The sequence below is a fragment of the Strix uralensis genome, chromosome 2 (genome assembly GCF_047716275.1).
Source record: "Strix uralensis isolate ZFMK-TIS-50842 chromosome 2, bStrUra1, whole genome shotgun sequence".
NCBI classification, from domain to species: domain Eukaryota; kingdom Metazoa; phylum Chordata; class Aves; order Strigiformes; family Strigidae; genus Strix; species Strix uralensis.
Window position 1 is genome coordinate 43,412,486 of NC_133973.1, and position 22,484 is coordinate 43,434,969.

Here is a 22,484-nt window from a genome sequence, read left to right on the forward strand (position 1 = left end):
AATAAAAATCATTAAGGCAATGAAATGAAAATGAATGTATCTGTCCCTTATTGTTATTCTATTTATGTACTGTATTTATGTGGAGTTGTGGACTTCTGCAGTGCTACAGCTTTGATACAGCTTTACCTTTCTAATCAACCCACAAATTTGCTACTAAAGTGATAAAAATGGGGAGGAAGGTTTGTGGGAGAAAATACTGACTACAAGACTAGGCAAGGAACTGAGAAGTATGTCCGTTACCATTTTCAGGATGTGGTCACAGTAGGAAAGCTTCATTCTTTTCAGAGGTATCCTACCTTTTTCTTCAGTAAAAACAAAACCTGGAGTGGGCAAAGTAATCAGTTTCCTAGTGACCAGTACAGAAATTATTTCTGTTGTTTACCTTAGAAATTTGGAGACCCCTTTCCAACATACATTCTTCCTTTGACCCTTCCTCTCTCTCTGAAGCTGTGGAGCAGCTATTCAGTTGGTGCGAATGAGCACAGACACTTCTGACGCAAAGCAGCTATGGCAGCTATACCAGCTTGCGTCAGCTGATCTGGCTCTATATTCTTGCTTGGTTAGGATTTGTTGTTGTAGCTGTTGTTTGTTTTATTATAGAGAAGTCTGACTGCTCCAGTTCAGCTGTATTTCCAGTGGCAGAGCTAGGGCTGAATGACAGTTTCAGTTTTGAGGGGGAGAAATATGTTCTGATCTTGTACATGATTTTCTGCCTCTGGAGTTATCCTCAGAGGTGTGTGAGAGTCCCAAAAATGTTGGTAATTAAGAGGCTAAGGGTCATAGTAGAAAAATGCAGATTGAGATCTGACTTTCCCTAGATACAGTCTGATTCTGATCAGGCTGTTCAGTTTTATGCTGATATGATTCTGTTGACATCTTCTTCCCATGACTTCTCCTTCTGCTTTTCTAGCTCAGTTGCTGTTAACTAGACTACACTTCTGATGTTTCAAAAAAACATGGTATCCAAGTCATATGTATGCCTAGCTTTAAATGACAGTTTATCAGAGGATTATTAGAAAGCCTGTGCACAGTCTTGAAAGTTAAAAGATTGCACTGCTCATAAATATTACTAATTAACCTCTTCCTGATGAAAGGTTTGATTAACATCCTGTCTGCAAAATAAAGGGAAGGAACGATACTGTCCCAGGAGCATCACGAGTTGCAATTTGCAGGAACATCACCAGTTGCATTTTACTTCCCCACTAATGACAATGGGCTCAGCTGAGCTGCACTCTTGGATGAGTTATGGGAACAGGAGCAGCCCATTTCCTGTCACTCCTCACCCCGTTGCTTAAGGGAAAATGGGCCTGGGGCTTTGGCCTTGCCCTGTGCTCCATTCAAGGTCTGACAATGCCAGTACCCTGTACAAGAGAAAGAAAGGACTTACTTTCTCTTACTACTCAGGGTAGATGCTCTTCCAGTACTGTAATTAAGCTTTCAATAGTACAGCCTTATAATTACTTCTTTTTCGGCTGAAAGGTTTACTTTAGCTTCCAAAGCAGGGTGATCTGCATCTCTGTACTCTCTCCTCTTTACATTTACTGTGATGGAAAGTTTGGGACATTTGTCTGTGACATACAGCTCATGCACAAAAAACAGTGCTACAAAAGTGTTGTAACAGCTTGTAACAGACAAGAATCTGCCCCTTCGATTCTATTGTCTTTGGTTCAGTTTTCTGTATATACATATATGTATGCATGTATATATACATATGTATGACACACAGCCTTCTGTCTCCTGAGATAAACTGACATCTATGCCTCTCTCTAACATGTTACTTTGAGACTGTGAGATCATACTTACTCCATAACATCCATCTTTTCACATCTAAGATGTCTTTCTTGAGTGTAAAAAGCCTGTCCAATATTTTTTAGTGTATTAGTATGACTCAAAATGTCATTCTTGCCTTTAAGATCAAATAAGTGAGGCCAGAAAGCATCCTTCCCTTTACAGATAATAATATTCCTGTGTTTATCTCCTTTCAAAGGACATCTGAACTTCTCTGACAACCATGTTCCACCACACTGTTGCCCAGACTTTTGTCTTTTCAGTACAGTGCAATTAAAATGGTGGAAGTATAACTGAACATCCAAGTGAAAAAAGTCAACTTTTATGAAATATATGTTCCTCACTGACCTCTAGAAAGAGCAGTGCTTGCTTTCTGGTAGTATTATGTCATAATTACTGGCAAGTTTGGACATTTAATCAGTAAGTATAGAATATTTGCTGCAAGAAACACAAACCACTTGTTTTCCTTCAACAGATTTTGCTCAAACCTTCTTGTTTTTGAAGTTGGAATGGACAAATACACTGGTGGCGATTCTCATCTGCCTTCTATTTTTGTTCTTCCTGTTGTGGTCTCAATTCTGTCTTTTTTCTGGCACTACTGGACTGAGAGGAAGTGTTTTTGAATAGTCATCTTTGCTGGGCATTTTTAAAACCCACTTTCTAGTGCACCTAGAATTTCCTTTAAAATGGACAAAATAGTATAATGATGAACTACGAAATATGGCTTGGATACTTTAGCCTTTTTTTTCTTTATGCATCTGTTCTGTGGTTTTATAAAATGGAGCTAAAGTTCGTTTTTCTAAGTGCTAAAATTGTGTTTGCATAGTGCTAGAATTGTTTCATTAGACTTTTCAGCTATTTCAGAAGGTATGGAATAAGCCAACAGTAGAAAAAGATGTTTGGCATTTGGAAGGTACAAAAACTTACATTTGCCTATATTTGAGCTGCAACTGCTAAAGATCTATTCTGAAATGCTGCTGATATTAAAAGTTAATCCCAGTCTGAAAGATAAATCTGTGTTATTATAGTTTTTGTTTGGCCAACAAAATCCTGGGCTCTGTATAATTTTTATGGTGCAGTCTCCTTACATGCGTGTGTGTGATGCAATTCCTTCTAGGAGAGAAAGATAAATTAACAGAAACAAGAACCTTAGAAAAGAGCTTTCCCATTAAAATAGCAGAAGTTGAGTATCAGTGAATTTAGGTATGCCAGAATCACGTAAAGCCTCATGCGTGTGAATAGCCTGTTGCATGTATCAGTGAGAACCTTTTGGCTCTCAGAGCCTGTATTGGCCCAACATTACCATCAAAAATCACTGCTGCTTAGTGACTTAAGTCCCTATATTTATGTGTGTAGAAGGCTTTTAAGGTACAGTAGTTATCATGTACTGTTAAGTGCGAATACTCACCCAGCACCATGAATGACAAGGCCAATAAAGAAGATGACAAAGAGGTGGTGGGTGTACCAAAATACTTCAAAATATGACCTTCGGATGGTTTTGGTGGATGACGTGATGATTAGTATGAGGGCCAGCGTGATGATAACACCAGTGAGACCAGCCAAGTACGTGAAAGCCACATACAGGCCCCCCACAGGATTCTGTGAAATAATTGCACATGTTAGTCTAAGGAAGGGGTTGCATCAAAGCAGAGCCAGCTGAACCATCAGTCCATCTCACTCACCAAATCCTTTACCTTGCTGTAAGTCTTTAAGTCACCCTCTGTGAACTTGCATGCCAACAATGCCAAAATCCCACCCCATTTTTGTTGCACTGCAGATTTACTTGTACTAAAGTAAGTGGAAGTAGAAACAAAGGGGTTTCCACCGATTCACAGACCAAACATTTTTTCTTACTCTGTCACTGCTCAGCAGTATGGGCTTGGGGAAATTGAACACTTTTGCACAGCTCTGTTGTTACAACCATATTTAGGGAGCTAAATGAAAGCTCTCCTTTCCAGTGGCATTGTGCGGCTGTGGGTCTCATAACACATATGGAGGTCGGACACTTGGTGTTTCTGAGGAAAGGGGAAGTTCCTTATTCTGTTGTGGTTTTTTTAACCAGAGTTAAGGAGCCCAAGTTCAAAACTTTTGCCTTGATTTCTGTGTGCCTTTCTGTATGCCATGTTTACCTTAGTCAGAAGACTTCTTTACAGGGTATTTGCTTTTATGTAATGTTTTAAAACTACTTTGAATTCCTGAGGTGAAAAAGTTTATACTACCAAAATTCAGCAACAATATTACTGACAAATATAGAAGAATGAATTGTGCAAAGTTTTGCTGCAAGATGGTCCAAACCCAGATTGTGCACACCAGAAATAGGCACTCTGCTCAGATTGTCTTATATGGTCATCTAAACAAAAGTAATACTGATTTTTCACAGCCTGATGTCACTTACCCCAATAGATTTTCTGAAAAAGTTGACATAGCTTTCATTTGGGTTATCACCAAGGCTAGAAAGCACAGCTGCCAGAGTTCCTTTCTCTTCAACACGGGCTTCCACACTCCACTCTACATTGAATAAGTGTGCGATGGTGTGAATTGCTAGGAGTAACAGGAAAGAAAGAATCAGGATTAAGCACAGGAAAAGTACTCAGTGGTTTTGGGTAACATTTTAAACACTGTAACATTTGTCAACTGCAGTTTAAGACCTTAGCCACCTTCACCCTCTTCATCACAATTTCAGATCGCTGATATGTTTTACTCTTAAAGCTTTACCATCTGAAGTTTACATCTTTTTGAGTGGGGGAAGGAAAGAAGTAAAGGGAAAAAGTTTCCAGCACATCTTTGTTCAACAAAGGCTTTCAGCAATTCAAGTGGGAGAGCAGTACCCTAATTTTATACCTGGGAAACTGAAGCATGGAATGGCTTAAATTATTGGTCAGAGACCATCCAGGATTTCTGTAGAAGAGCCAAAAAGTTAATCTGAATGTCTTTGGTGTCACATTTGCTAGCGCTGCTTTGCTCTGCTGTATTGCTAATAATCACTAATAATGTTCTTGCTGAGCTGGATGCATCCCATAAACCTCATACAGCTGAGGTGATTCACACTATTTCTACTACACATTACTGCAGGGGTAAGCCGTACAACACTTCTTAAAATTTTCCCTTTTTTTATTACCAGATACTTACTTTCAAAACAGGGCCTGATGGGTACAGATCTCGCACCCCTGAACAATTCGACTCTGCTGCAGACCTCCTCTGTTACGTTAATTGCATCACCCTGCTCCTTTTCTATGAAGTGATAATGACATTTCAGCCACAGCTTAGGAAGGGAACCTGCTCAGGTCAAGCAATCTACTGATACAAAGACTGTTCTAGGATATATGATTTGTAAGGTACTTGCATTGAGAAGTAATAAATTTGATGGGGGGAAAAAAAAATAAAACCCCCTTAGTTTAGAAAATGAGAGCTCAAATATGAAAACATTTCTATTGCCTGTCCAAGCTTTTTATATCCTTTTCTTTCATCATTTCTATTATTTGTTTCAGACATGCCAGCTAAGAAATAAGTCTAAGCAAGAATTAAAGCCAGGGTATCTGATTCTCAGGGCACTGATAAACACCCTTTATTAACCAGTGTCACAAATGGTGCTAACGGTCCAAGAGAAAGGTATCTTACTTATTGATATTTTGCTGTCTGCCAGTTGCAGAATAATATTTGGAAAATGATTTAAGCCTTGGCCCATGGTGGCTCCTTTAGGTTAATGAAATCAGGTCTACTGCTCATATCCTTAAGAACTTGAATCCCACCTGAATACTGTGTAAAATGCATGAGAAAGCAATAAACAAAGAAACGTCTGAGCACCAACCAGTATGAAGGGCGATCATCCATGCCACCATTTTGTGAAAGGTGAGGTTCCTGTCCAGCTGTCGTCTGACACGGGTAGAGCAGCACTTTGGGTTTGAAGCAAAAAGTATTTGTGATGTCTATGCACACTTATTTAAATGCAGGTAAAAAAACAGAGGCCTGAGCACAACAATTAATGGCATTGCTGGTAAAGATTTAGAATTCCTAAATATAGACAAAAATATTTCCCCCATACTTCAGAATACAGTAATAACAGATTATGTTTAAACACGTCCCATTGAAACAAAGTATTTGATAATGAGAAAAAAGCTTAGCATCCACTATGGCAGAAGTATATATCTTATCTGTGTTAAATTTAAATTGTACATTATGAACAGGAGGGATCACACTCGGCCATGGCAGGTTGACTGTTTTGTTAGAGTCTCAAATTGCCACCTAGCATCAGGATTCTACATGGTTCACACTGTAGAAATGGACTGTAAAGCTTGGGTGTAACTGTCTCAGGGAGCTTCCACCCCAAACATGCTAGTCACTTATGGTCAGTAATATGAAGTGATTCCTTCTCCAAAAAGCTGGGTGTACTTGCCTGGCATTTACTTACAACTTCTTGTTGGAGTTACCCAAAGAGAAAAAGAAAAGAAAATCTCTGCTGATACAAACTGAAGAACTTGGTTGTTGAAGAAAACGGAATGATATTTTCATTAAGAATGATGACAGGTTCCTAAGAGGCCCCATCTGAATTGTGGTGTGGTCAGTGGGAGTTTTCCTATAACTTCCAAGTTCCTGTAAAGCTAGCATTTGCTGTCTCCACACAGCAGAAAGCATAATTATCCTGTATTGTGTCTTTATATTGCTTTTGCTGTCTGGCAAAGGGAAGAAAACACTATGCAAACTAACACAAACATTTCCTCACAAGAAGTATGTAGATGTTTCCCACAACAAATTAAGAAGGACCAAAATATTCTCCCAGCTGTTTGCCAGACATTAACTTTGTAGATGGCAGGGTAAGGTAAAGTATCTTCTCAGCAGATAGCGTGAAGCTGATCACCCCACCCATCCAGGAGTGAAACAGAAGAAGGGATGATGAAACACCGGAACAATTTAATTTCTGATTTGTTCTTTACTTAGTAGAGATACCAGCAGTGGCCTTAGTCTTCCATACCAGTCCATTTCTAAATATCTCATGAGTATTAACTGTACAGATAAATAGATAAGCAGGAAACAGTTCTTCAGTTATTCTTCAGCTGTGATACATTGATTAAAGGGCAAATTCTAACACACTGGGGCTCTTGCAATGACTTCAGTAGACTGTAACAACACCCAGGAGAAATTTGGCCTTCTCTGTATCGTTTATCCTGAGACATAATTAAAAAGATTGTACAATAAACTGTAGCATAGTGAGAAAATGCCATCTCTGCTTCACTGTCTTGATCTTTCTGTTTAAGAAGCAGAAGGCCAAGCAATGGCAAAATGCTGTAGCTAGATTCAGTAGTGAGGCTCATTAACAACAGCGGTGAATACAGCAATAAAGGGCATGCAAAGATGATACTGCTGTTCTTTCAATTAATAACAAATAACTTCGTAGTGTGTGATTTCTGGGTGGCAGGATGTAGAGGGCAAGGGTTGCCAGCATATTCCTATTGAACAGTGGGTTTGAACAATTCTCCCCTCTCCTTAACCCCAGTGACATTGCTGTTGGAAAGGTCACTACCCTTTTGGTAAGTTATGTGACATTTTAAAATCCTGATTTTTCTTAAGAGATCCTCACAGGTGTTATGTGCAGAGCATGGCTAATTAGAGACAACAGCAGAACAAGCATAAGCAGCTGTACCCCTGCACTAAGGCCAACACAGCCCTGACACTACCACTGGCACACTGGGGTGTGCATGTTTTGCTTAAGATATAGAATTACCTCCTTCCTGAATATAGCTTTGTTGCAAAAAGCAACAGAAGTTAAACAAGCTCCAGCTGTCTGACAGTCCTATTTTATGTCCCTCCCTCACCTCCTTGCTCATCCTCAGAGCCCTTTGCTTCCTCATACAGCCTAGCACTATCAGCAAGATAGCAAGCTGCAGGCAGGCAGCAGAAATGGAGCTGTAGCTCTCTGCACAGTTCTCACTTGCAAGTTGGATGTAGCCTGAGTGGGACTGTATCGCAGTGCCCAAGGCAGAAGGACTTACTCTGTAGCTTGGACACAGAGATAAGAGGGACAGCTTTATTGGGATCCTGGTTAGAAAAGTCAAGCTGTAGATGATAGGAGATGAGCAATTCAAGACAAGTAGCATAAAGTCCTGACTGGAAAACAGTTCTCTGATTCCTTGGAATCAGTTTTTAGCCTTCCAGTACTCTCTCCAAAAGTGTCTTCAGCTCTTTCATTGCTTTGACCTCAGAAGACCTCTGCCTAACCTACTTTCTGCTCGACCTCTGGGGAAACTATTCCAGACCTCATGAAGGCCTTGTATGATCAAGGGTTCATTGATATTTTCCAGTTGCATTCATCCAATAGCAACATCAATTCTTACTAAATTTATGTTCATTATTGACTTCTGCATCCTGGGGACTCAGCTCTGAATTTTGGCAGATACTAGTTGATCTTTCTCAGGGTGGGGAAAGAACAGCTTTAACCCTAGTTTTACTTACTATTCCTTTTCCTTTTACATACATGGGGGGTACAGCTGTCTGCTTTTGTAGCATTCCAGAATCTGAAGGGGTATAGCACAAGACTGAAAGCTGGTCTGTGTAGTTCCAACTTTATATTCCTAAGTGTTATGCCTTTAAAAGGCCAGGGCACTGGCCTTAGTCCTAAATGTAATTTAGGAGCTTGATGTAGCAGACACATCTCATTTATTCAGCCACGCTGACTGTCAGGATATACGTACTGTACTGGATATATGTAGGAGGTACAGCCTGGCTTGTCTCTGATTATTTTCTTACTACTGTGTATCCCACTCTCTTCTATGAAGGACTCTTGAAACACTGCATCTACTTTATGGCTTCCTCTTTTGCTATGCTTTTTCAGCCCCCTCAGGCTGTCTCATTTTCGTGAAAGAATTTATACTAGATTTACAGATGAAAACCAACTTCTGTGAACTGGTTTTGTTGACCATGTGTATATTAAAGAGGTTAGAAAAAAAGGAGGAATCATCATATATTTAGAAGGAGAGATCATGAGCTTGAGAAGAATATTGCTTTTTCACTGCGCTATGGCATGCATTGTCTGCATGATTTCTGCTGTAACAGCCAGAGATCTAGATTTCAGCAGCGTGATACAGTCAGTACTATCATAAGAAGCCTCTCCAGCTGTCATGTAGAATCAGCTGCCCTTTTCTTAGTGGTGGTTCCTTGGTGCTGTATGTAACATTTGCATTTGGGAGCTAGAAATGGTGAAAACTCCTGTTAACTATTTCATCCTGAGATGGAAACACAGCTCAGACAAGAAAGAATGTAATTTATGAACCAGCTGAAAAAAGTCCCTTTCTGAAAGTCTGTGAAAGACTACCTTTACTTTAAGAACTGAACATGCAAAGACAGAAGACGTGGGCTAATATCTCCTGCTATAAATGGGTGTTGCACCAGTGACAAATAAAGCAAATATGTGTAAGCACCAGCTAGGGTTGCTGCCAGCCAGAGGGACTTTGCATCCAGGGCAGCATGATGTCCAGGAGGCAAGCAAAAAGGGAAGACTCAAAGAAGACTAATTCAAGGCTAAACCTCTCAACAGAGCTCTAGACACACCATTGGCATATAGTCCTGAGTCTTGCTCATAGCAAAACTCCAGGCTTATCTACTTCTTAAAAGAGGACATCCTCAAAGTACAGTATACTTGGGGAACTTGGACAAAGTTGCTTGGTATATTTGCAAGGCTGCTTGGTTTAGTGTCTTTCATAAATTTTGAAATTCTTTCTTCATCTTACCGCACTTGATCCTCTGAGGAAGGAGAGCAAGTTTCGACATACTGGCAGCAGAATCAGCATGCAATTGAAATTCAGACAAGCTGCAGGGGCCCTTGCCAGAGCCAAAGCACGCTGTAATTGAAGAGATGCTGTTATTAAATGCATTACATAAGACATTATCCAAGACAAGGATAGGCACAGATTTCATTTATGTATTATATCACAACTTTTCATGAGTGTGAGCTCTAGAGTTAATTAACAATGTTCACATTTCAGAGTAGTCAGACACATATGCAGGCAGAACACATTCCTCCAGATAGACACCTTCTATTTCCAGTTTTGAAATAATATGGCTGCGCAAAAAGCTCCCTGTTATGTCTGACGTGGACAAGCACAGATGCAAGTGTAAGCCATTAGTAGAGTTTTCTGTCCCAAGGCTGTAAAGAAAGTCTCACTGCTGTGGTTTCAGTTGGCTGAGGCCTTATGGTAGACAGAAGGCCAGCTTATGAGGGAAGTGGTTTTATGATCTCTGTTGTCAGTAAAAAGAGTCTAGGGAAATGTTTTGCCTCATCTTTTAGGAATATGTTCCCTTAATGTTGTTCTTCACATTCTGAATGATTTCAGATTTTTGAACAGACTGTTTGAAAGGAAGGAATAATGACCATATTAATCCAAACACAATGAAGGGAAGGAAAAGTTAATGTTTGCTCTCCTCGCACTGACTGGGACTCTTTCTGGTTTCAAATCAGTTACTGACTTGGGGTTACACTGAGCTTTAGTTATCTAAGCACAGGTCTCTGTGACTTCAAAGGCAACTGCACCAGGTTTGCAAAGGCCAGAATTTGATCCATAGATCTGAAGCCGTATGCAGAATAGGATTTCATGATTTGTTGAATTAAACCATGGCTTTACAAACCTTTTACAAAGTGCTGTGTTCTGTAATTTGAAGCTTAGACTGATTTTTAAGTCTGTGATCAGGCTTCTAGAATATGTGAACAAATTAATTTTCCCTGTCAATTGGTCATGACCCATGGTAGCTTTGGAAGCAAATTTGTAGTAGGACACATAATGCTGCATTAACCAGTTGGATTACATTGAATAGCCCAGGGTCCAGGGTCACTTCACTACTTAACTGCTATTCACATGCTTGATGACTATATGAATGATGATTGCTTTTCAGAGCTAATAGCTTTGTAAACTTTTCATGCTATGAAAAATAATTACAAGGGGAAATGACTGCACAATGGTTCAATGGCAATACTTTATTCCTCTTTGGTTAATAAAGCAGCCACAATTCACGTTCACTTTAATTACCAGGAGCATAATAGTTACCTGAAAGCATCTTTAGAATGGGATCTCTCTATTTTGAGTAGCAGCTTTCTATTCAGAAGCACTGGACATCTGTCTGCATTCAGTTACCTGTTTGCACATGACTGTTAATTCCTACGTGAACCTGCTGCTCCAGACACTTGATCCTGTTTCAATCAAATAAAACAAGGGAAAAATGTTCTGTGCTCTGTCTATGCCAAGATAATACATGTTTTGTACTTACGCCAAGGAGTACTCTGGTATAGAAGAATTTTGGTGGGACATCATATACAAGATAGTACCACCAAAAGAGGAAGACATTTAATCCCAGCCACACAAGCTGAAAGAGAAAGAAACAGGAAGCTTTACAGTTTGTTGTTAGATATCATACATCTGAATTTATACAGTTCAGAGAATGGTCAATTAGTTCATTGTGCTCCTGTTTGCATGGAGAGGCATACTGCAGGGTATAAAGTGTTCAGCAGGGGTGATGATTGACATTTTTCTGGTGGAAATGGGCTCTGATGTGTGCACACAGGAGTACAGGAGTGGCAATAAACCAAAATACAGCAATGGGTAGCTGAAAATTTTGCATCGCTTAAGGGGTTTAGCCATGATTATATAAGAACCATCGTATTACAGCTGTTTAGCTAAGTCTGTGAGTCTAGTTGAATCTCCGAACATCATTAAAGGTTAGGGCCTCTTCCAAATGGCAGTTCCTCAGACATACTAACCTATGTAAGAGGAAGACTTAAGAGCTGTGCCAAAAGATGAAGAAGCTTGAGATCTAAGTATAGATGGCCTAAATAACATGTAGGGCCTAACTGAGTAGGAGGCTCTGAAGGTCTGAAATCAGCAGGAAATATTCAACACAGCTAGTTTGGTAGTGGTTACACTACCCAAAACTGGGCTTCTTTGTAGCTGTACTGCAGTATTCTCTCACACTTGCACATCCTATGGTGGAGGTTTCTTTAGGGAAAGAGAAGTTATTAGCCCTTCTCAAAGCTATCTAAAGCAGCTACAAGCCCATCCAGCCAAAGAGATCATAGTGAATCTGGACATTTGCCCTCCTGGAGCTGGTCGACTGATTTCACATCCCATAGTGAAACCAATCTGTATCAGTGCACCCTCAGCCTAAGATTTACTAGGTGGTGCATGAAAACAGAGGAGAGAAAGTCTGAGAACTGGGAGAAAACCCAGTCTCTGGTTATAAGTTAAGGATGCCAGAAACTGTGACATTACAATCCCTCACCCCTCCTAACCGATACGTTTTGCTAGTTCTTTGGCCCAGCTGACAGTGTAAAAAACTTGGGATTAGTTTAGATCTTGAAAATGTCTGATCCTTGTGGCATAAATACAGGGAAATGAAGGGATTTCCATCAGGGTAAGGTAGTATATGGGAAATCCCCCATTCCTCATTAAAAAACCAAGCACATCTCAGGATTAAATGCTTCAGATATGTATTTAAAGTGAGAGTGTGCCACTCCCATGTACAGTAGCCTGACAGCATGTCCAGAAGACCTATATGTTTGTCATGACCCTTGACGGTCTCCCACAGTTCTTCTTGGTGTTGACCCACAAGGAACATGGACCCTTTGAGAAGCACTGTGACACCCTCTGGGAACTTGGGTTGAGTGGCAGAGTTAGCAGCCATCCGTGCTCTTTAGCTAGGGCCAGTGGAGGCAGCATAGGCTGGAGTTAAGGCTGGCATGTTTCTGTTTTGCTGAGGTACATCAATAGAAATTGTGGCTGTCCTGTTTCTATCAAGCACTGGACAACCCTGTACCTAGTCAGTGTGCAGTATAGCTGTAGAGGACAATGCAGAACACTTTGTTAAGGCTTCCAGTGAACAGTCCTTTTAGCTGGTTTCTTTATCAGTGACTTTGTTAGTTTCCTTCCCTATTAGCTACCCTTATTAAAGCTTTGAGGCTCTAAACCCAAATTCCTTATTTGAACAAAATAAGGGCTTCTTACTTAATTCTTTTAATATTTCTGTTCTGGTGGGAAAAAAAAAAAAAAGCCAGAATTCACCTCTTGGCAGTTTCAACTTTCTTAAGTCACTGAAGGTAACAGCAGTTACTCCTTTTCAATGTGCTGAAGTGCCAGGGTTATGTTCCTAAACTAGAGCTACACATCTTCAATGTAATATCTAAATATCAATTGTTCATAGCAGAAGAAACACCTTTTTGAATAAAGATGTTCACATTTCAGTCACCACAAATATGTAAGTTCTATGTCTTCTTTTTCTTCCTCTCAGTATTTACATCTACTAACCACACCTGGCAACAATACCTAAAGTGGTATTACATTTTGGTGTTGTATATGGTTATATATACATATATGTAAATTGTAAAATTGTATACCTATAGCTCTTTTATCACACTGAGAAGTGAAAACAAAAAGAAAACACTGAAATATTAACTTCTGTCTAAGTTTTCTCCAAGGAGGACTGCCCTCCTTTACTGCACTTTTAAATGCAACTGGGATTTTCAGTACTTTAATTTTTGCTCAGAATTAATTTAACCTACTTTCACAGCCACTTTGTGCAAGCTGTATACAAACTCAATTCAAGTACTAGTCGTCTTAATGAAGGATTAATGAATCTCTGCTCTAAATTCTGGAATCTGACACTAATACAAATTTTATATCATCAAGACACTGTGCTTTCAGTTACACCCACTTTTGTTTATAAAAGTGCAAGAAAGGGTAATTGCTTTCTCTGTTGAAGTGCACACAGTGAAGTGACATGTTTTCCTTAAGTCACTGTTGCATCCAAAAACCCCAGACACTTAAATATTTCTAACAAAGCAAATGAAAGTGAACATAAGATAATTTCTCAGTTGACAATGAAGCCTACAGCAATTGAGATACCAGACAGAGCTCCTTAAAAATTACTCTCTTGAAGCATTTCAGTGCACTTGCTGCCCTAGTTTCAGCATAATCAGATGCATCATTCACTGGCACAGTGAGATCTGCTTAGTACAACTTTCAGTAGAACTTTTTACTAGACACAAATCACAATAAAAATTGTACTTACAACGACGAAGATGGACAGTCCTTCATTCTCCACACAGTTACCCATGATTGCCTGAGACGAACGTGCACAACAGCCCTGTTCTTTCTGGGACAGTGTCTATGTCTTCTCTCATAAGGAAGTGAGAGCAGAAGCTTGCAGCAACCTGTTTCCTTTCTCATTCATTTAGGAAATGTTAATCATTGAATCATGTCCATAGTTCTGTTTCAAACATGTTTCTGCCATCTTTATATATAACTTTTCATGACTCAAATATATATAAACTGTTGAAATAATAGACTATTTTTTCCTTGTGACACAGGGAATAAAATAAATAACTGGTCAGGTTTTCTGTTAAAAAATGTATTGCCACTTTATATAACTTTCAGTGCTGAAATGTAATACAGAATGTACAGAACAGTTATCTCTTCCCAGCCTTGTCTTTTTTTACCACCTCAAGTCTGAGTTGCTGTTCCTGCTGATCCTCTTTGATAAATAATCACTAGAATTATTTCTCTTCCAGTAATTCAATGTCCACAGAAGCTTCCAAATGTAATCTAACCCCCTGTTGTGTGGTACATCTGGGCCAAAACTGAGAACATATATCACTAGATAGGCTATTTTTCGTATTTTGCACTCCTGCAGAGTCCCCAGCCCCAGGAACCATGTCACTATATAAGAAAAAAATTTAAGTAAGCATTTTGCTTTTTGTGATTAGAGGCAAAAATATGGGAAATTGCCCAAATGTATTTGAGAGTTTATAAGACGGAGGATATTTATTCTGAGTGTATTTGTTTAAAAAAAAAAAAAAATTAAGGGCGTTTAATGATTTCTGAATGTTTTGCCTCTGTGGTGTCACAATTCCCAAACCTGCAATAAAGAGTGCAGAATGGTAGTTTGGAGGAAGCTTTGGGATTAAGAGAGACAATTCTTTGGCAAGGTCCAGGCCCTAGGGAGGAGCAAGGCGTCCAGACCTGCCTCCAGCTGGCTCAGTCTCCTGTGTATTCCACCCACTGTGCCACAGAAATACAGCTCTCCTCCCAAAATGACTGACACAAACCTGTCTCCTTTCCAAAGAGGTTAAGTGTATGTATATATGGTGTTCTTGAAAGATCTTTTCAGGCTTTAGAAAGTAGCAGAAGGTCAGTTTGAGTATTGGTATCTGTCTGCCAGAGCTGCGACACCCTGTTGGACCCTGCAGAATTTCACAGCTCTGAAAGCCTGAGCGAGCCCAGTGTAGCCTTGCGCCATGCTAACAGCTTTACAGCACAGCAGCATTTTCCCAGGCCTGATCCTGCACCTACTGGAGTAAACAGCAAGCTTCTTATTGCATTTGCATGACTGAAGGTTGCTCTCCAGAGTAAATGCTGATCTGATCTACGACTGAGAGAAAGATGGTGAACTGCTAATGAGGGCAAGAGCTGGAGAGGTGGGATAAAACCTGTGTGACTCACATCCATCAGAAAAGTGACTCAGCACAGCCTACCTTACTCTGAACTCGCTTAGAAACTAGCTTTCTTAGGGCCTGATTCTGGCAGTGATGAGACACTTGGTCATGATGTAAAACTGAGGATGAGGGGAGCCGGGGCAAATACCTGTGTTCTGGCTAGTGGCTCTCTTCCTGCCTCTACTTCCAACATACCACTGCTTTCATTAAGTTTCTCCTGGAATACGGCCTTCATAAGGTGGCATAACTGGGACTTGAACAAAGATCCATTACAGAAGAAAAATCATACATTTCTACATTTTTTAAAAACAAGTTGACAAACACAGCTATCTGAATGATACAGGTGACTTCTCCATTATTATTCCTTCTTGAGATGTATAGAAGTAACAGCTCAAACATAGCCCAGGGACAAACAGCAGTCCTTCACCTCCTCATGTAGGCAGGACTGGCAGTGTTTTAATCATCCTCCTCCACAGAAGCCTCCCAACCTTCAGTAACTGAAAACCAAAATGAAGTCTTCAAAACCTGTTAAATGGGGTTTGCAGCAACCTCGTTTGACAGGCTCTGTGATGGGCCAGGCTCTCACATGGTATCAGTCGCTTTGATGGCTGTTCCAAACAGATGTCAGCAGAGGGTCTGGTCTCCATATTTTTGTTTATGGAGGTAGCCTTTGGGAGCTAAACAGCTAGAGTGGTTGGGAAAGGAAAGGAGGGAGGCAGTTATATGTGGATGTCCATTCTTGCTGTGAAGCCTAGCCCATTCTCCCTGCCCAGAAATGTCAGTACTCTTGCTGCCTTTCTTTTCCCTCTAGTTTAGGCTGTTACTTACAGCTCCTCTGGGGTGAGCAAGTGTGGGCATCCAGGGGGCTCTGAGCTTTGGCAGCCCTGCCTTGCCTGGCAGCTCCTCAGGCACCAGAGCCACTGAAACATGGATTTACTGGCTCAGGAGGTTTCTGGCAGGCCAAAAACCCAGCAGGGGCTGATCTTAGATCAGTCACAACAGTTGCAAAGTCTGATGTCCTCTTACAGCCTGAATACAGGTCATGAATCAGAACATATTTCAGCAGCTCCCAGCCTAGCAGTTACCAAATGCACATAGCTGATCTCACTGCCTGAACTCCAAAGAAAGGGTAGGGGTGCTGGACCCTTCCACAGCTGGTGAGTTCTGGTGCTTCCTGATGTTTGTGATGAAACAACGCACAGCAAACTTTGCCTGGTTGGTGCAAGTGACAGGTGTGAGTAGAACTGGTATCAAAACCACCCATGTGTCACCCCTGATTAATTCTGGTGCTTGCACCTCCTGAACGAGTGAAACATCTTTGTTGTAATATTACAAAGACCAGCATGTTTTGTACTTTGGTCTGATTTGAAAAATCATTCCTGTACAAGAAAAGGCAACATTGGCAGCTGTGTATTAATTACATAAGAGTGGTAAAACTGGAGTATGGAAAAAATTAAACACTATCACATTTTCTGTTTCTAAAATTTCTTTCAAGCTAGCTGATTACGCACAGCACTTTTCATCCTTCTTTACACTGAAAAGTTCCGTGAACGGTGATCCTTTTGCAGCATGACAGTTTTGCAAAAGTATTCAGGTCTCAGGGTTATTCATTACCTTGCAGTAATTTTACTCCCTTGCTTAGGAATTAATTTAGTTCTTCTCCTGCTCTGTGCAACAATGTTCTGTGTATTCCTGCACAAATTTAGCGCCAGACAGTTGCAATGGCCCTAGGTGTTTCACACTTCACTCCTTAAGGGACAGTATAAAATTGTGCATCTATAAACCCCAAAAGAGAGAGTGATACAAAGAACAGAGTGAGAGACCCAGCTCCTGCACTACTGAGGATGTTGCTGAGCTGAGGTTGCTGAGCTCCTTCCCATGTAGCAGGAGGAAAGCCAAGGAGAGACCTTGATTAGCCTTTTATTTTGTAGGCTGAAATCTTTTATTTTCAATGCTGTGCAATCCTTGTTTACCAATCTTACCTTGATTCTACATCAAAGAAGCAGACAAGAGACTTGTCAAGCTCTCTTTCCTGAAGGGACTGCCTTCACATATAGCCTGAAGCTGTCACTGTATGCACCTGCCTTCACTCAAGGGAATGACTGTCTGAAACTTCTGTTCTTTCTGTTTTGTTTACAAAATAAATGGTTCCACACTGAGACGTGGGCAGAAAAGTGAATAGATGTGAGCCAGGGAAAAAATGTCAGTGAGACCCCAGTAAGGACTGGCAGATCCTTCTATGTCTTCGCTTCACACTACAACCCTCAGTGTAGTTCCCTGCTCCAGTACTTCCTCACGCTGCCTTTTGCAATGATCATGAGAGACCCACATGCTGTATTCAAAAAATCCATGTATGATCCAGGCCGTATTTGCCATATCATCATGGCTTGAAGTCAAACAGCACTGTCACAAAGCAGGCCAGAATGGCTGCGCACTGCTGTTATTGGAAGGAAGAGCCACCACCAGCAATGTACCCTGTCTAAGTATAGATAGAAATTTTATTATATTAAGCTGGCAGTAGTTTCCAGGTAGAGCCAGAGTAAAGTTAGGAGAGCATAACCTCCCATGCATAAAAGCAGTGGCCAAAATAACCTGACTTCATGTGGGACTGAGGGAGAGGGAGCCCAGCTTGCAGCCTTTCAGCAGGTACCAGGATGCATGATCTGCTAGTCTGGCTCTGGGACTGGAACACAACTATCATCTACTTGCTTCTCCGTGTGTAGTAAGACTTCTCTTCCCATGGCTTCAGATCCACTACCTTTACACATGCCTGTGACAGCCCGGGGTAACTCTTCTCTGCCTGGAGAGAGGGACTTCACCAGAGGCAGCTGACCAGTCATTTTCCACTCAAGAAAACATCTCAAAAGATGTGAGAGGGAGTGCAGTTTTCTCCTATGCTCTTACTGTGCATCGCCTAGAAGACTTTCAACGCAGACCTAACAAACAGATTTCAGCAGACGAGCTGCAGCTAGGGGGAATTCGGTGGCTCACCAGGCCGTGACCGCCGGGAGGGCTGCATGCAGCGGCAGGCAATGCCACCCACTGGGCAGCGCGGGCCAGCCCAGGCGCAGCAGCGCGGCCGGGGCCCCGCATCGCTCATGGGGTACAGCTCGCCCATTCTGTCCCAGACCTTCACACTGTATGCACCTGCCCTCGTGTCCACTTTTCTATTGCATCGCTGTTCAAAATCTCTTTCCTACTTTTCCCTCTTTCAGTGCTGGGCTGTCGAATCCCATTCCTAATTATCAGCTCACGATCACAGTCTGGGAAAGGACCTCCAGAGATTCATCATCCCACCTCCGTGCTTCCAAATAGGCTCCACTAGAGCTGTCACTCCTTACACATGTCTGCATCACCGCTTCCACAGTTAGAAATGTGTGAGGTGCCTCACAGCCTGCTTATAGCTGTGCTTTAGTAGCTCATGACCGAGTGTGCTGTGTGGAGTCCATTTAAAAATGCATGAGAGGAGTGGTCTGCTCAGATGGTGTTAGGGGACTGGGCCAGGCATTGGGGAGTGAGACCTGTGTGGCTCTGCACCTATTGCCTTTTCCAGCAGTCTCTGGATTGATTCTGGCAGTTAATCTCCCATGCTTTTCTTTGGGAGAGACCTCGTTGTTCTACTCCCCAAAGGATCCTGGCGTTAGCATGCAGGGTCGTGGGCAGTCGTACGGGATGAGGCAGGTTTTCCTTAGGTGTCTGTTGGGGCACATTTTCATTCATTAGGCTACACGCAGTACTTCTACAGACCCTGGGCAGGCTGTGAAATTTTTCTAAATGAGAAGAAAAAAAGCCCACTGTCACTAAATGTTAAGTTTACATTTTGTATTAAATATTAATTTACCATTCAGGGTTCTGCACTTCCATGGGGAAATATTTTAGTTGATAACAATTCAGAAACAAGAATGAAAGTTGCTGGTGTGAAACTTAGGCATAGTATCAGCAGTGTCGATCCACTGGCCACCACGGCCTACAGTCTCCAGGCAGCAGCTTTTTTTCTAACTAAAAATGCTGCTTCCTCACTGTTTCCCTCAGGATCCTACCTCCCACTCACATGGCCCACTGCTGACTTTTGCAGCTATATGCTCCCTGATGGATCTGAAAATCTAGCAGACTTGACTCATCACAAGCCTTCTGGTGTTAAAGAGAGGCAAGCTGTCTTGTGCTAGCACTTCCCTATTGCTCCACATCCTTCCCCTGTCTCTCATCTTTGACTTTGAAAAACAATTTTTGAAAAAGAATGTCTTTTTACTGCATTTGCACAGTGGCTGGAGTTGGATCCATGACTTGACTGTCAGCATGTTGTGATATTATACAGGGAGGCAGCCTGGGAGCATACACCCAAAAGCCATCACTTCCCAGAACGGTCTGTAATCCCAGGTCTAAGCTAAACCTGCACCATGCCCTGATACAGCTTTATCCGTTGGCTGGCTGGGTGTCTTAGCGTCTGTGTTACAGCAGCGGAAGAAATGGCTTCAATATAACTACACAGCCATGAAGTATTCCAGTATCCCCCTTCACACACAGGAACAGCTACCCACATGTGAACGCCTTAGTGCCTACACTCTAACTACACAGGCCTATATTACTCTTCATTGCTGCAGTTCGTCTTCTAAAATACAAACGAGTGCTGTGATATCTTTTTGCTGATTCTTCTCTCTCCCAGTCCTTAGCATGTGGGTGAGAGGGTGCCTGTCCACCACCAGACACCTGACAGATACAGCCTCTGGCTCAGTCCTGTTTGTACCAAGGACTTTTAGTTTTCAGCAGTATCAGCAGAGGAAACACTCAGGGATGATGCCATCTTCGATGGACATGTCTAAGCAAGGTAACATGATACAATGAACTGTGGTGCCAAGGAACAGGCTTTTGCCTAAAAATTATCCTTCAGTTAGATTACTAAAATATGGTTCATCCCTGTGCCAAGACTCATCATGAAGCCTATATACTGCTAAATCATACTTAAAACTGCCTCTTAATATAGAATTACACTGCTCCAGCCATGCAGTCACTAGATTTTTATGTCTCCCTTCACTCATTTGTCATGAGAAAGCTTTTTTACTTCTGGATTTGCCCTGAAAACTTGGACACTTGCCTGAGTGGCTTGCAAAGCCCTACCTGGCTCAAGTGACACTCAGGAGAAGCTTGGAGGCATCCATCCCTCTCTTTGGAAAACCCAATGAAGACACAAATGACACACAACCTGGGCTTTGAATAGGATGACTTTCTTCCAGGCTGAATTACCACTGGATCAATAGCTACAGAAGCCTCCCGCTGCAAGACTGTTTACAGCACTTTATGCATACATACCTCCCTCCTTTCAGTAATATTTTTAGCACTTCCAGAGAAACCACTATTAAAACTGAAATTAAAATGAGTGGATTAGATTGGGGAATACAATTTCCACAGTATTATTTATTCATTCTCTCTCTTCCTTTTATGATCTTTAATGTAAGGTTTGATGGTTTAATGACATTCTATTTTCATTGCTCAAGCTTTCATGGGAGCAGCAATAGGCTGGAGATACCTCAATTCTTTCTCAGTTGGATTTAGAGATCCTTCTTCTGCATAGTTTTCTGCCAAAGCTAAGGGAACTGTGTCCACCTGGAATCAAAATCAGAGCTTTTGACTGCTAATTACAGTGACTTACAACACTTTCTTTTGTATTCTGGGACATAACCCCACCTCACCAAGACTTTCATTACCCGGCAGGGAGAGTCTGCCAAATCATACTCCAATCCTTTGCCAGTATTTTTTTTTTTCCATACAAGTATGGTCTTCCACATGCTAAAACTACCTTTAGCTTTCTAGTACACTGGAATTTCCCATGAATGAGTGATATGTTTAAAACCCTAGACAGTTTGTAGTTTTTAATTTTAGATCTCCCATTAGTAAATCTTCCCTTTCCCTTGCCAATTTTTTTGTTTTCTTGCTTCAAGAGACAACTGCTCATTTGCTGTTGTACCCTGGAAAAAACAGTGATGCATGGTTTATCAAGACAGCAGCTCAAACACATAAGCCTTTGATTGCTATAGGATAAGTGATTTATAGGTGTTTGCTAATGGATTCCTGCGTGGGGCCCTTGGTAGCTTCCATTTCATTTTGTACCAATGGTGAATTATGCTGAAGAGTCAGGTGTAATTGGCAGTTGAGTCATTTGATAACTTAGTGGTACAGCACTCTTTAGCCTTCCCTGAATTTGCCTTACTATCGATCTTTATGGCACAACATCAACATCATTACTGAGGTCCGTATTTCATGGCAAGGCGGAAGTAATTTTTCACTTACATTCCTTGCCTGTTCCCACGCGATAACCTGTCTCCCCTGGAACGTCTTCACTTTCCTCTTACTCTGAAGTAGTTTAGTTCATTTCTGATGTACACAGTCAAATCACCACGAATAAGACTTAGTATGCAGTGTCTTAGGTTTCTCCAATTGACTGTACTTTTATCTTTCTGTAAAGGACACTGATTTTTCAGGACATCACATCTTGTCAGCTGATGAAGCAGGAACCAGCCAGCTACCACAGTGTTAAAAATTCTCTGATATATTGCACAGGTCATTGTTTTTGTTTACATGCATAAGGAAGGTGGAATCAGCTAAACAAACTGCACATGACAGTAGTAATATTTCTGTTCTGACCATTAGTATGGAAATTACTTGTTTGTGCTGAGATGCAGAATCAAAACTGCAACACAATGTACATAATTAAGACTATGCTGGTATTAAAACAGACAAACAACAAAGATAATTTTTTCAAAAAATGAGGCTATGGCTAGATCAGGTAGACCTTCTTAGTTTCTGAGGCTGGGCACGCTGCCTGGCTGAACCCAGACTCCTTCCTGGGGTTTGCACCATGCACCTTAGAGAGCACCAGAGGATAAATCTAGGTGCACCCTCAATGCAACACATTTCTGAGATGCCCTACATATTTCTGTATAAAAAAAAAGTCACTGCAAAACTTATTTATTTTTCTCATGTGTGGATTTTTTTTTTTTTTCTCTCCTTGTTGCTTAAAAAAATAAGAGGGGGAGGGGAAAGCCCACAATAATACACACACACAATGAAAAAAATGTTTAAGAAACACCTGATCACTCTGCAGTTGTAAGGCTCCCTTGCTTTCCTTGTAGTTCCAAAGTTGATGCTATTCCTTTTTGAAAATTTCCTTTTCCATTCTATTTTTTAATTTAGACGACAACTGCATGCTTTTGGTTTACTGTACTGCCCACTA

General features: G+C 41.2%; 1 protein-coding gene across 2 annotated transcripts in view; it reads right to left on the reverse strand.

Moving 5' to 3' along the window:
• CYBB (cytochrome b-245 beta chain) overlaps positions 1–22,484 on the reverse strand; it is a 51,842-nt gene that overhangs the window by 7,252 nt on the left and 22,106 nt on the right. Inside the window, exons 1-6 of one of the 2 annotated variants that reach the window (XM_074858555.1) lie at positions 13,834–14,096; positions 11,041–11,136; positions 9,510–9,620; positions 5,597–5,681; positions 4,184–4,329; positions 3,197–3,387 (exon numbers count right to left, since the gene is read on the reverse strand). In XM_074858555.1, the coding sequence (XP_074714656.1) occupies positions 3,197–3,387; positions 4,184–4,329; positions 5,597–5,681; positions 9,510–9,620; positions 11,041–11,136; positions 13,834–13,878 (674 nt within the window). In that variant the 5' untranslated portion in view covers positions 13,879–14,096. Of the gene's footprint in view, positions 1–3,196; positions 3,388–4,183; positions 4,330–5,596; positions 5,682–9,509; positions 9,621–11,040; positions 11,137–13,833; positions 14,097–22,484 lie in introns of those variants that run through there. The other variant, XM_074858556.1, reaches the window with a different exon arrangement.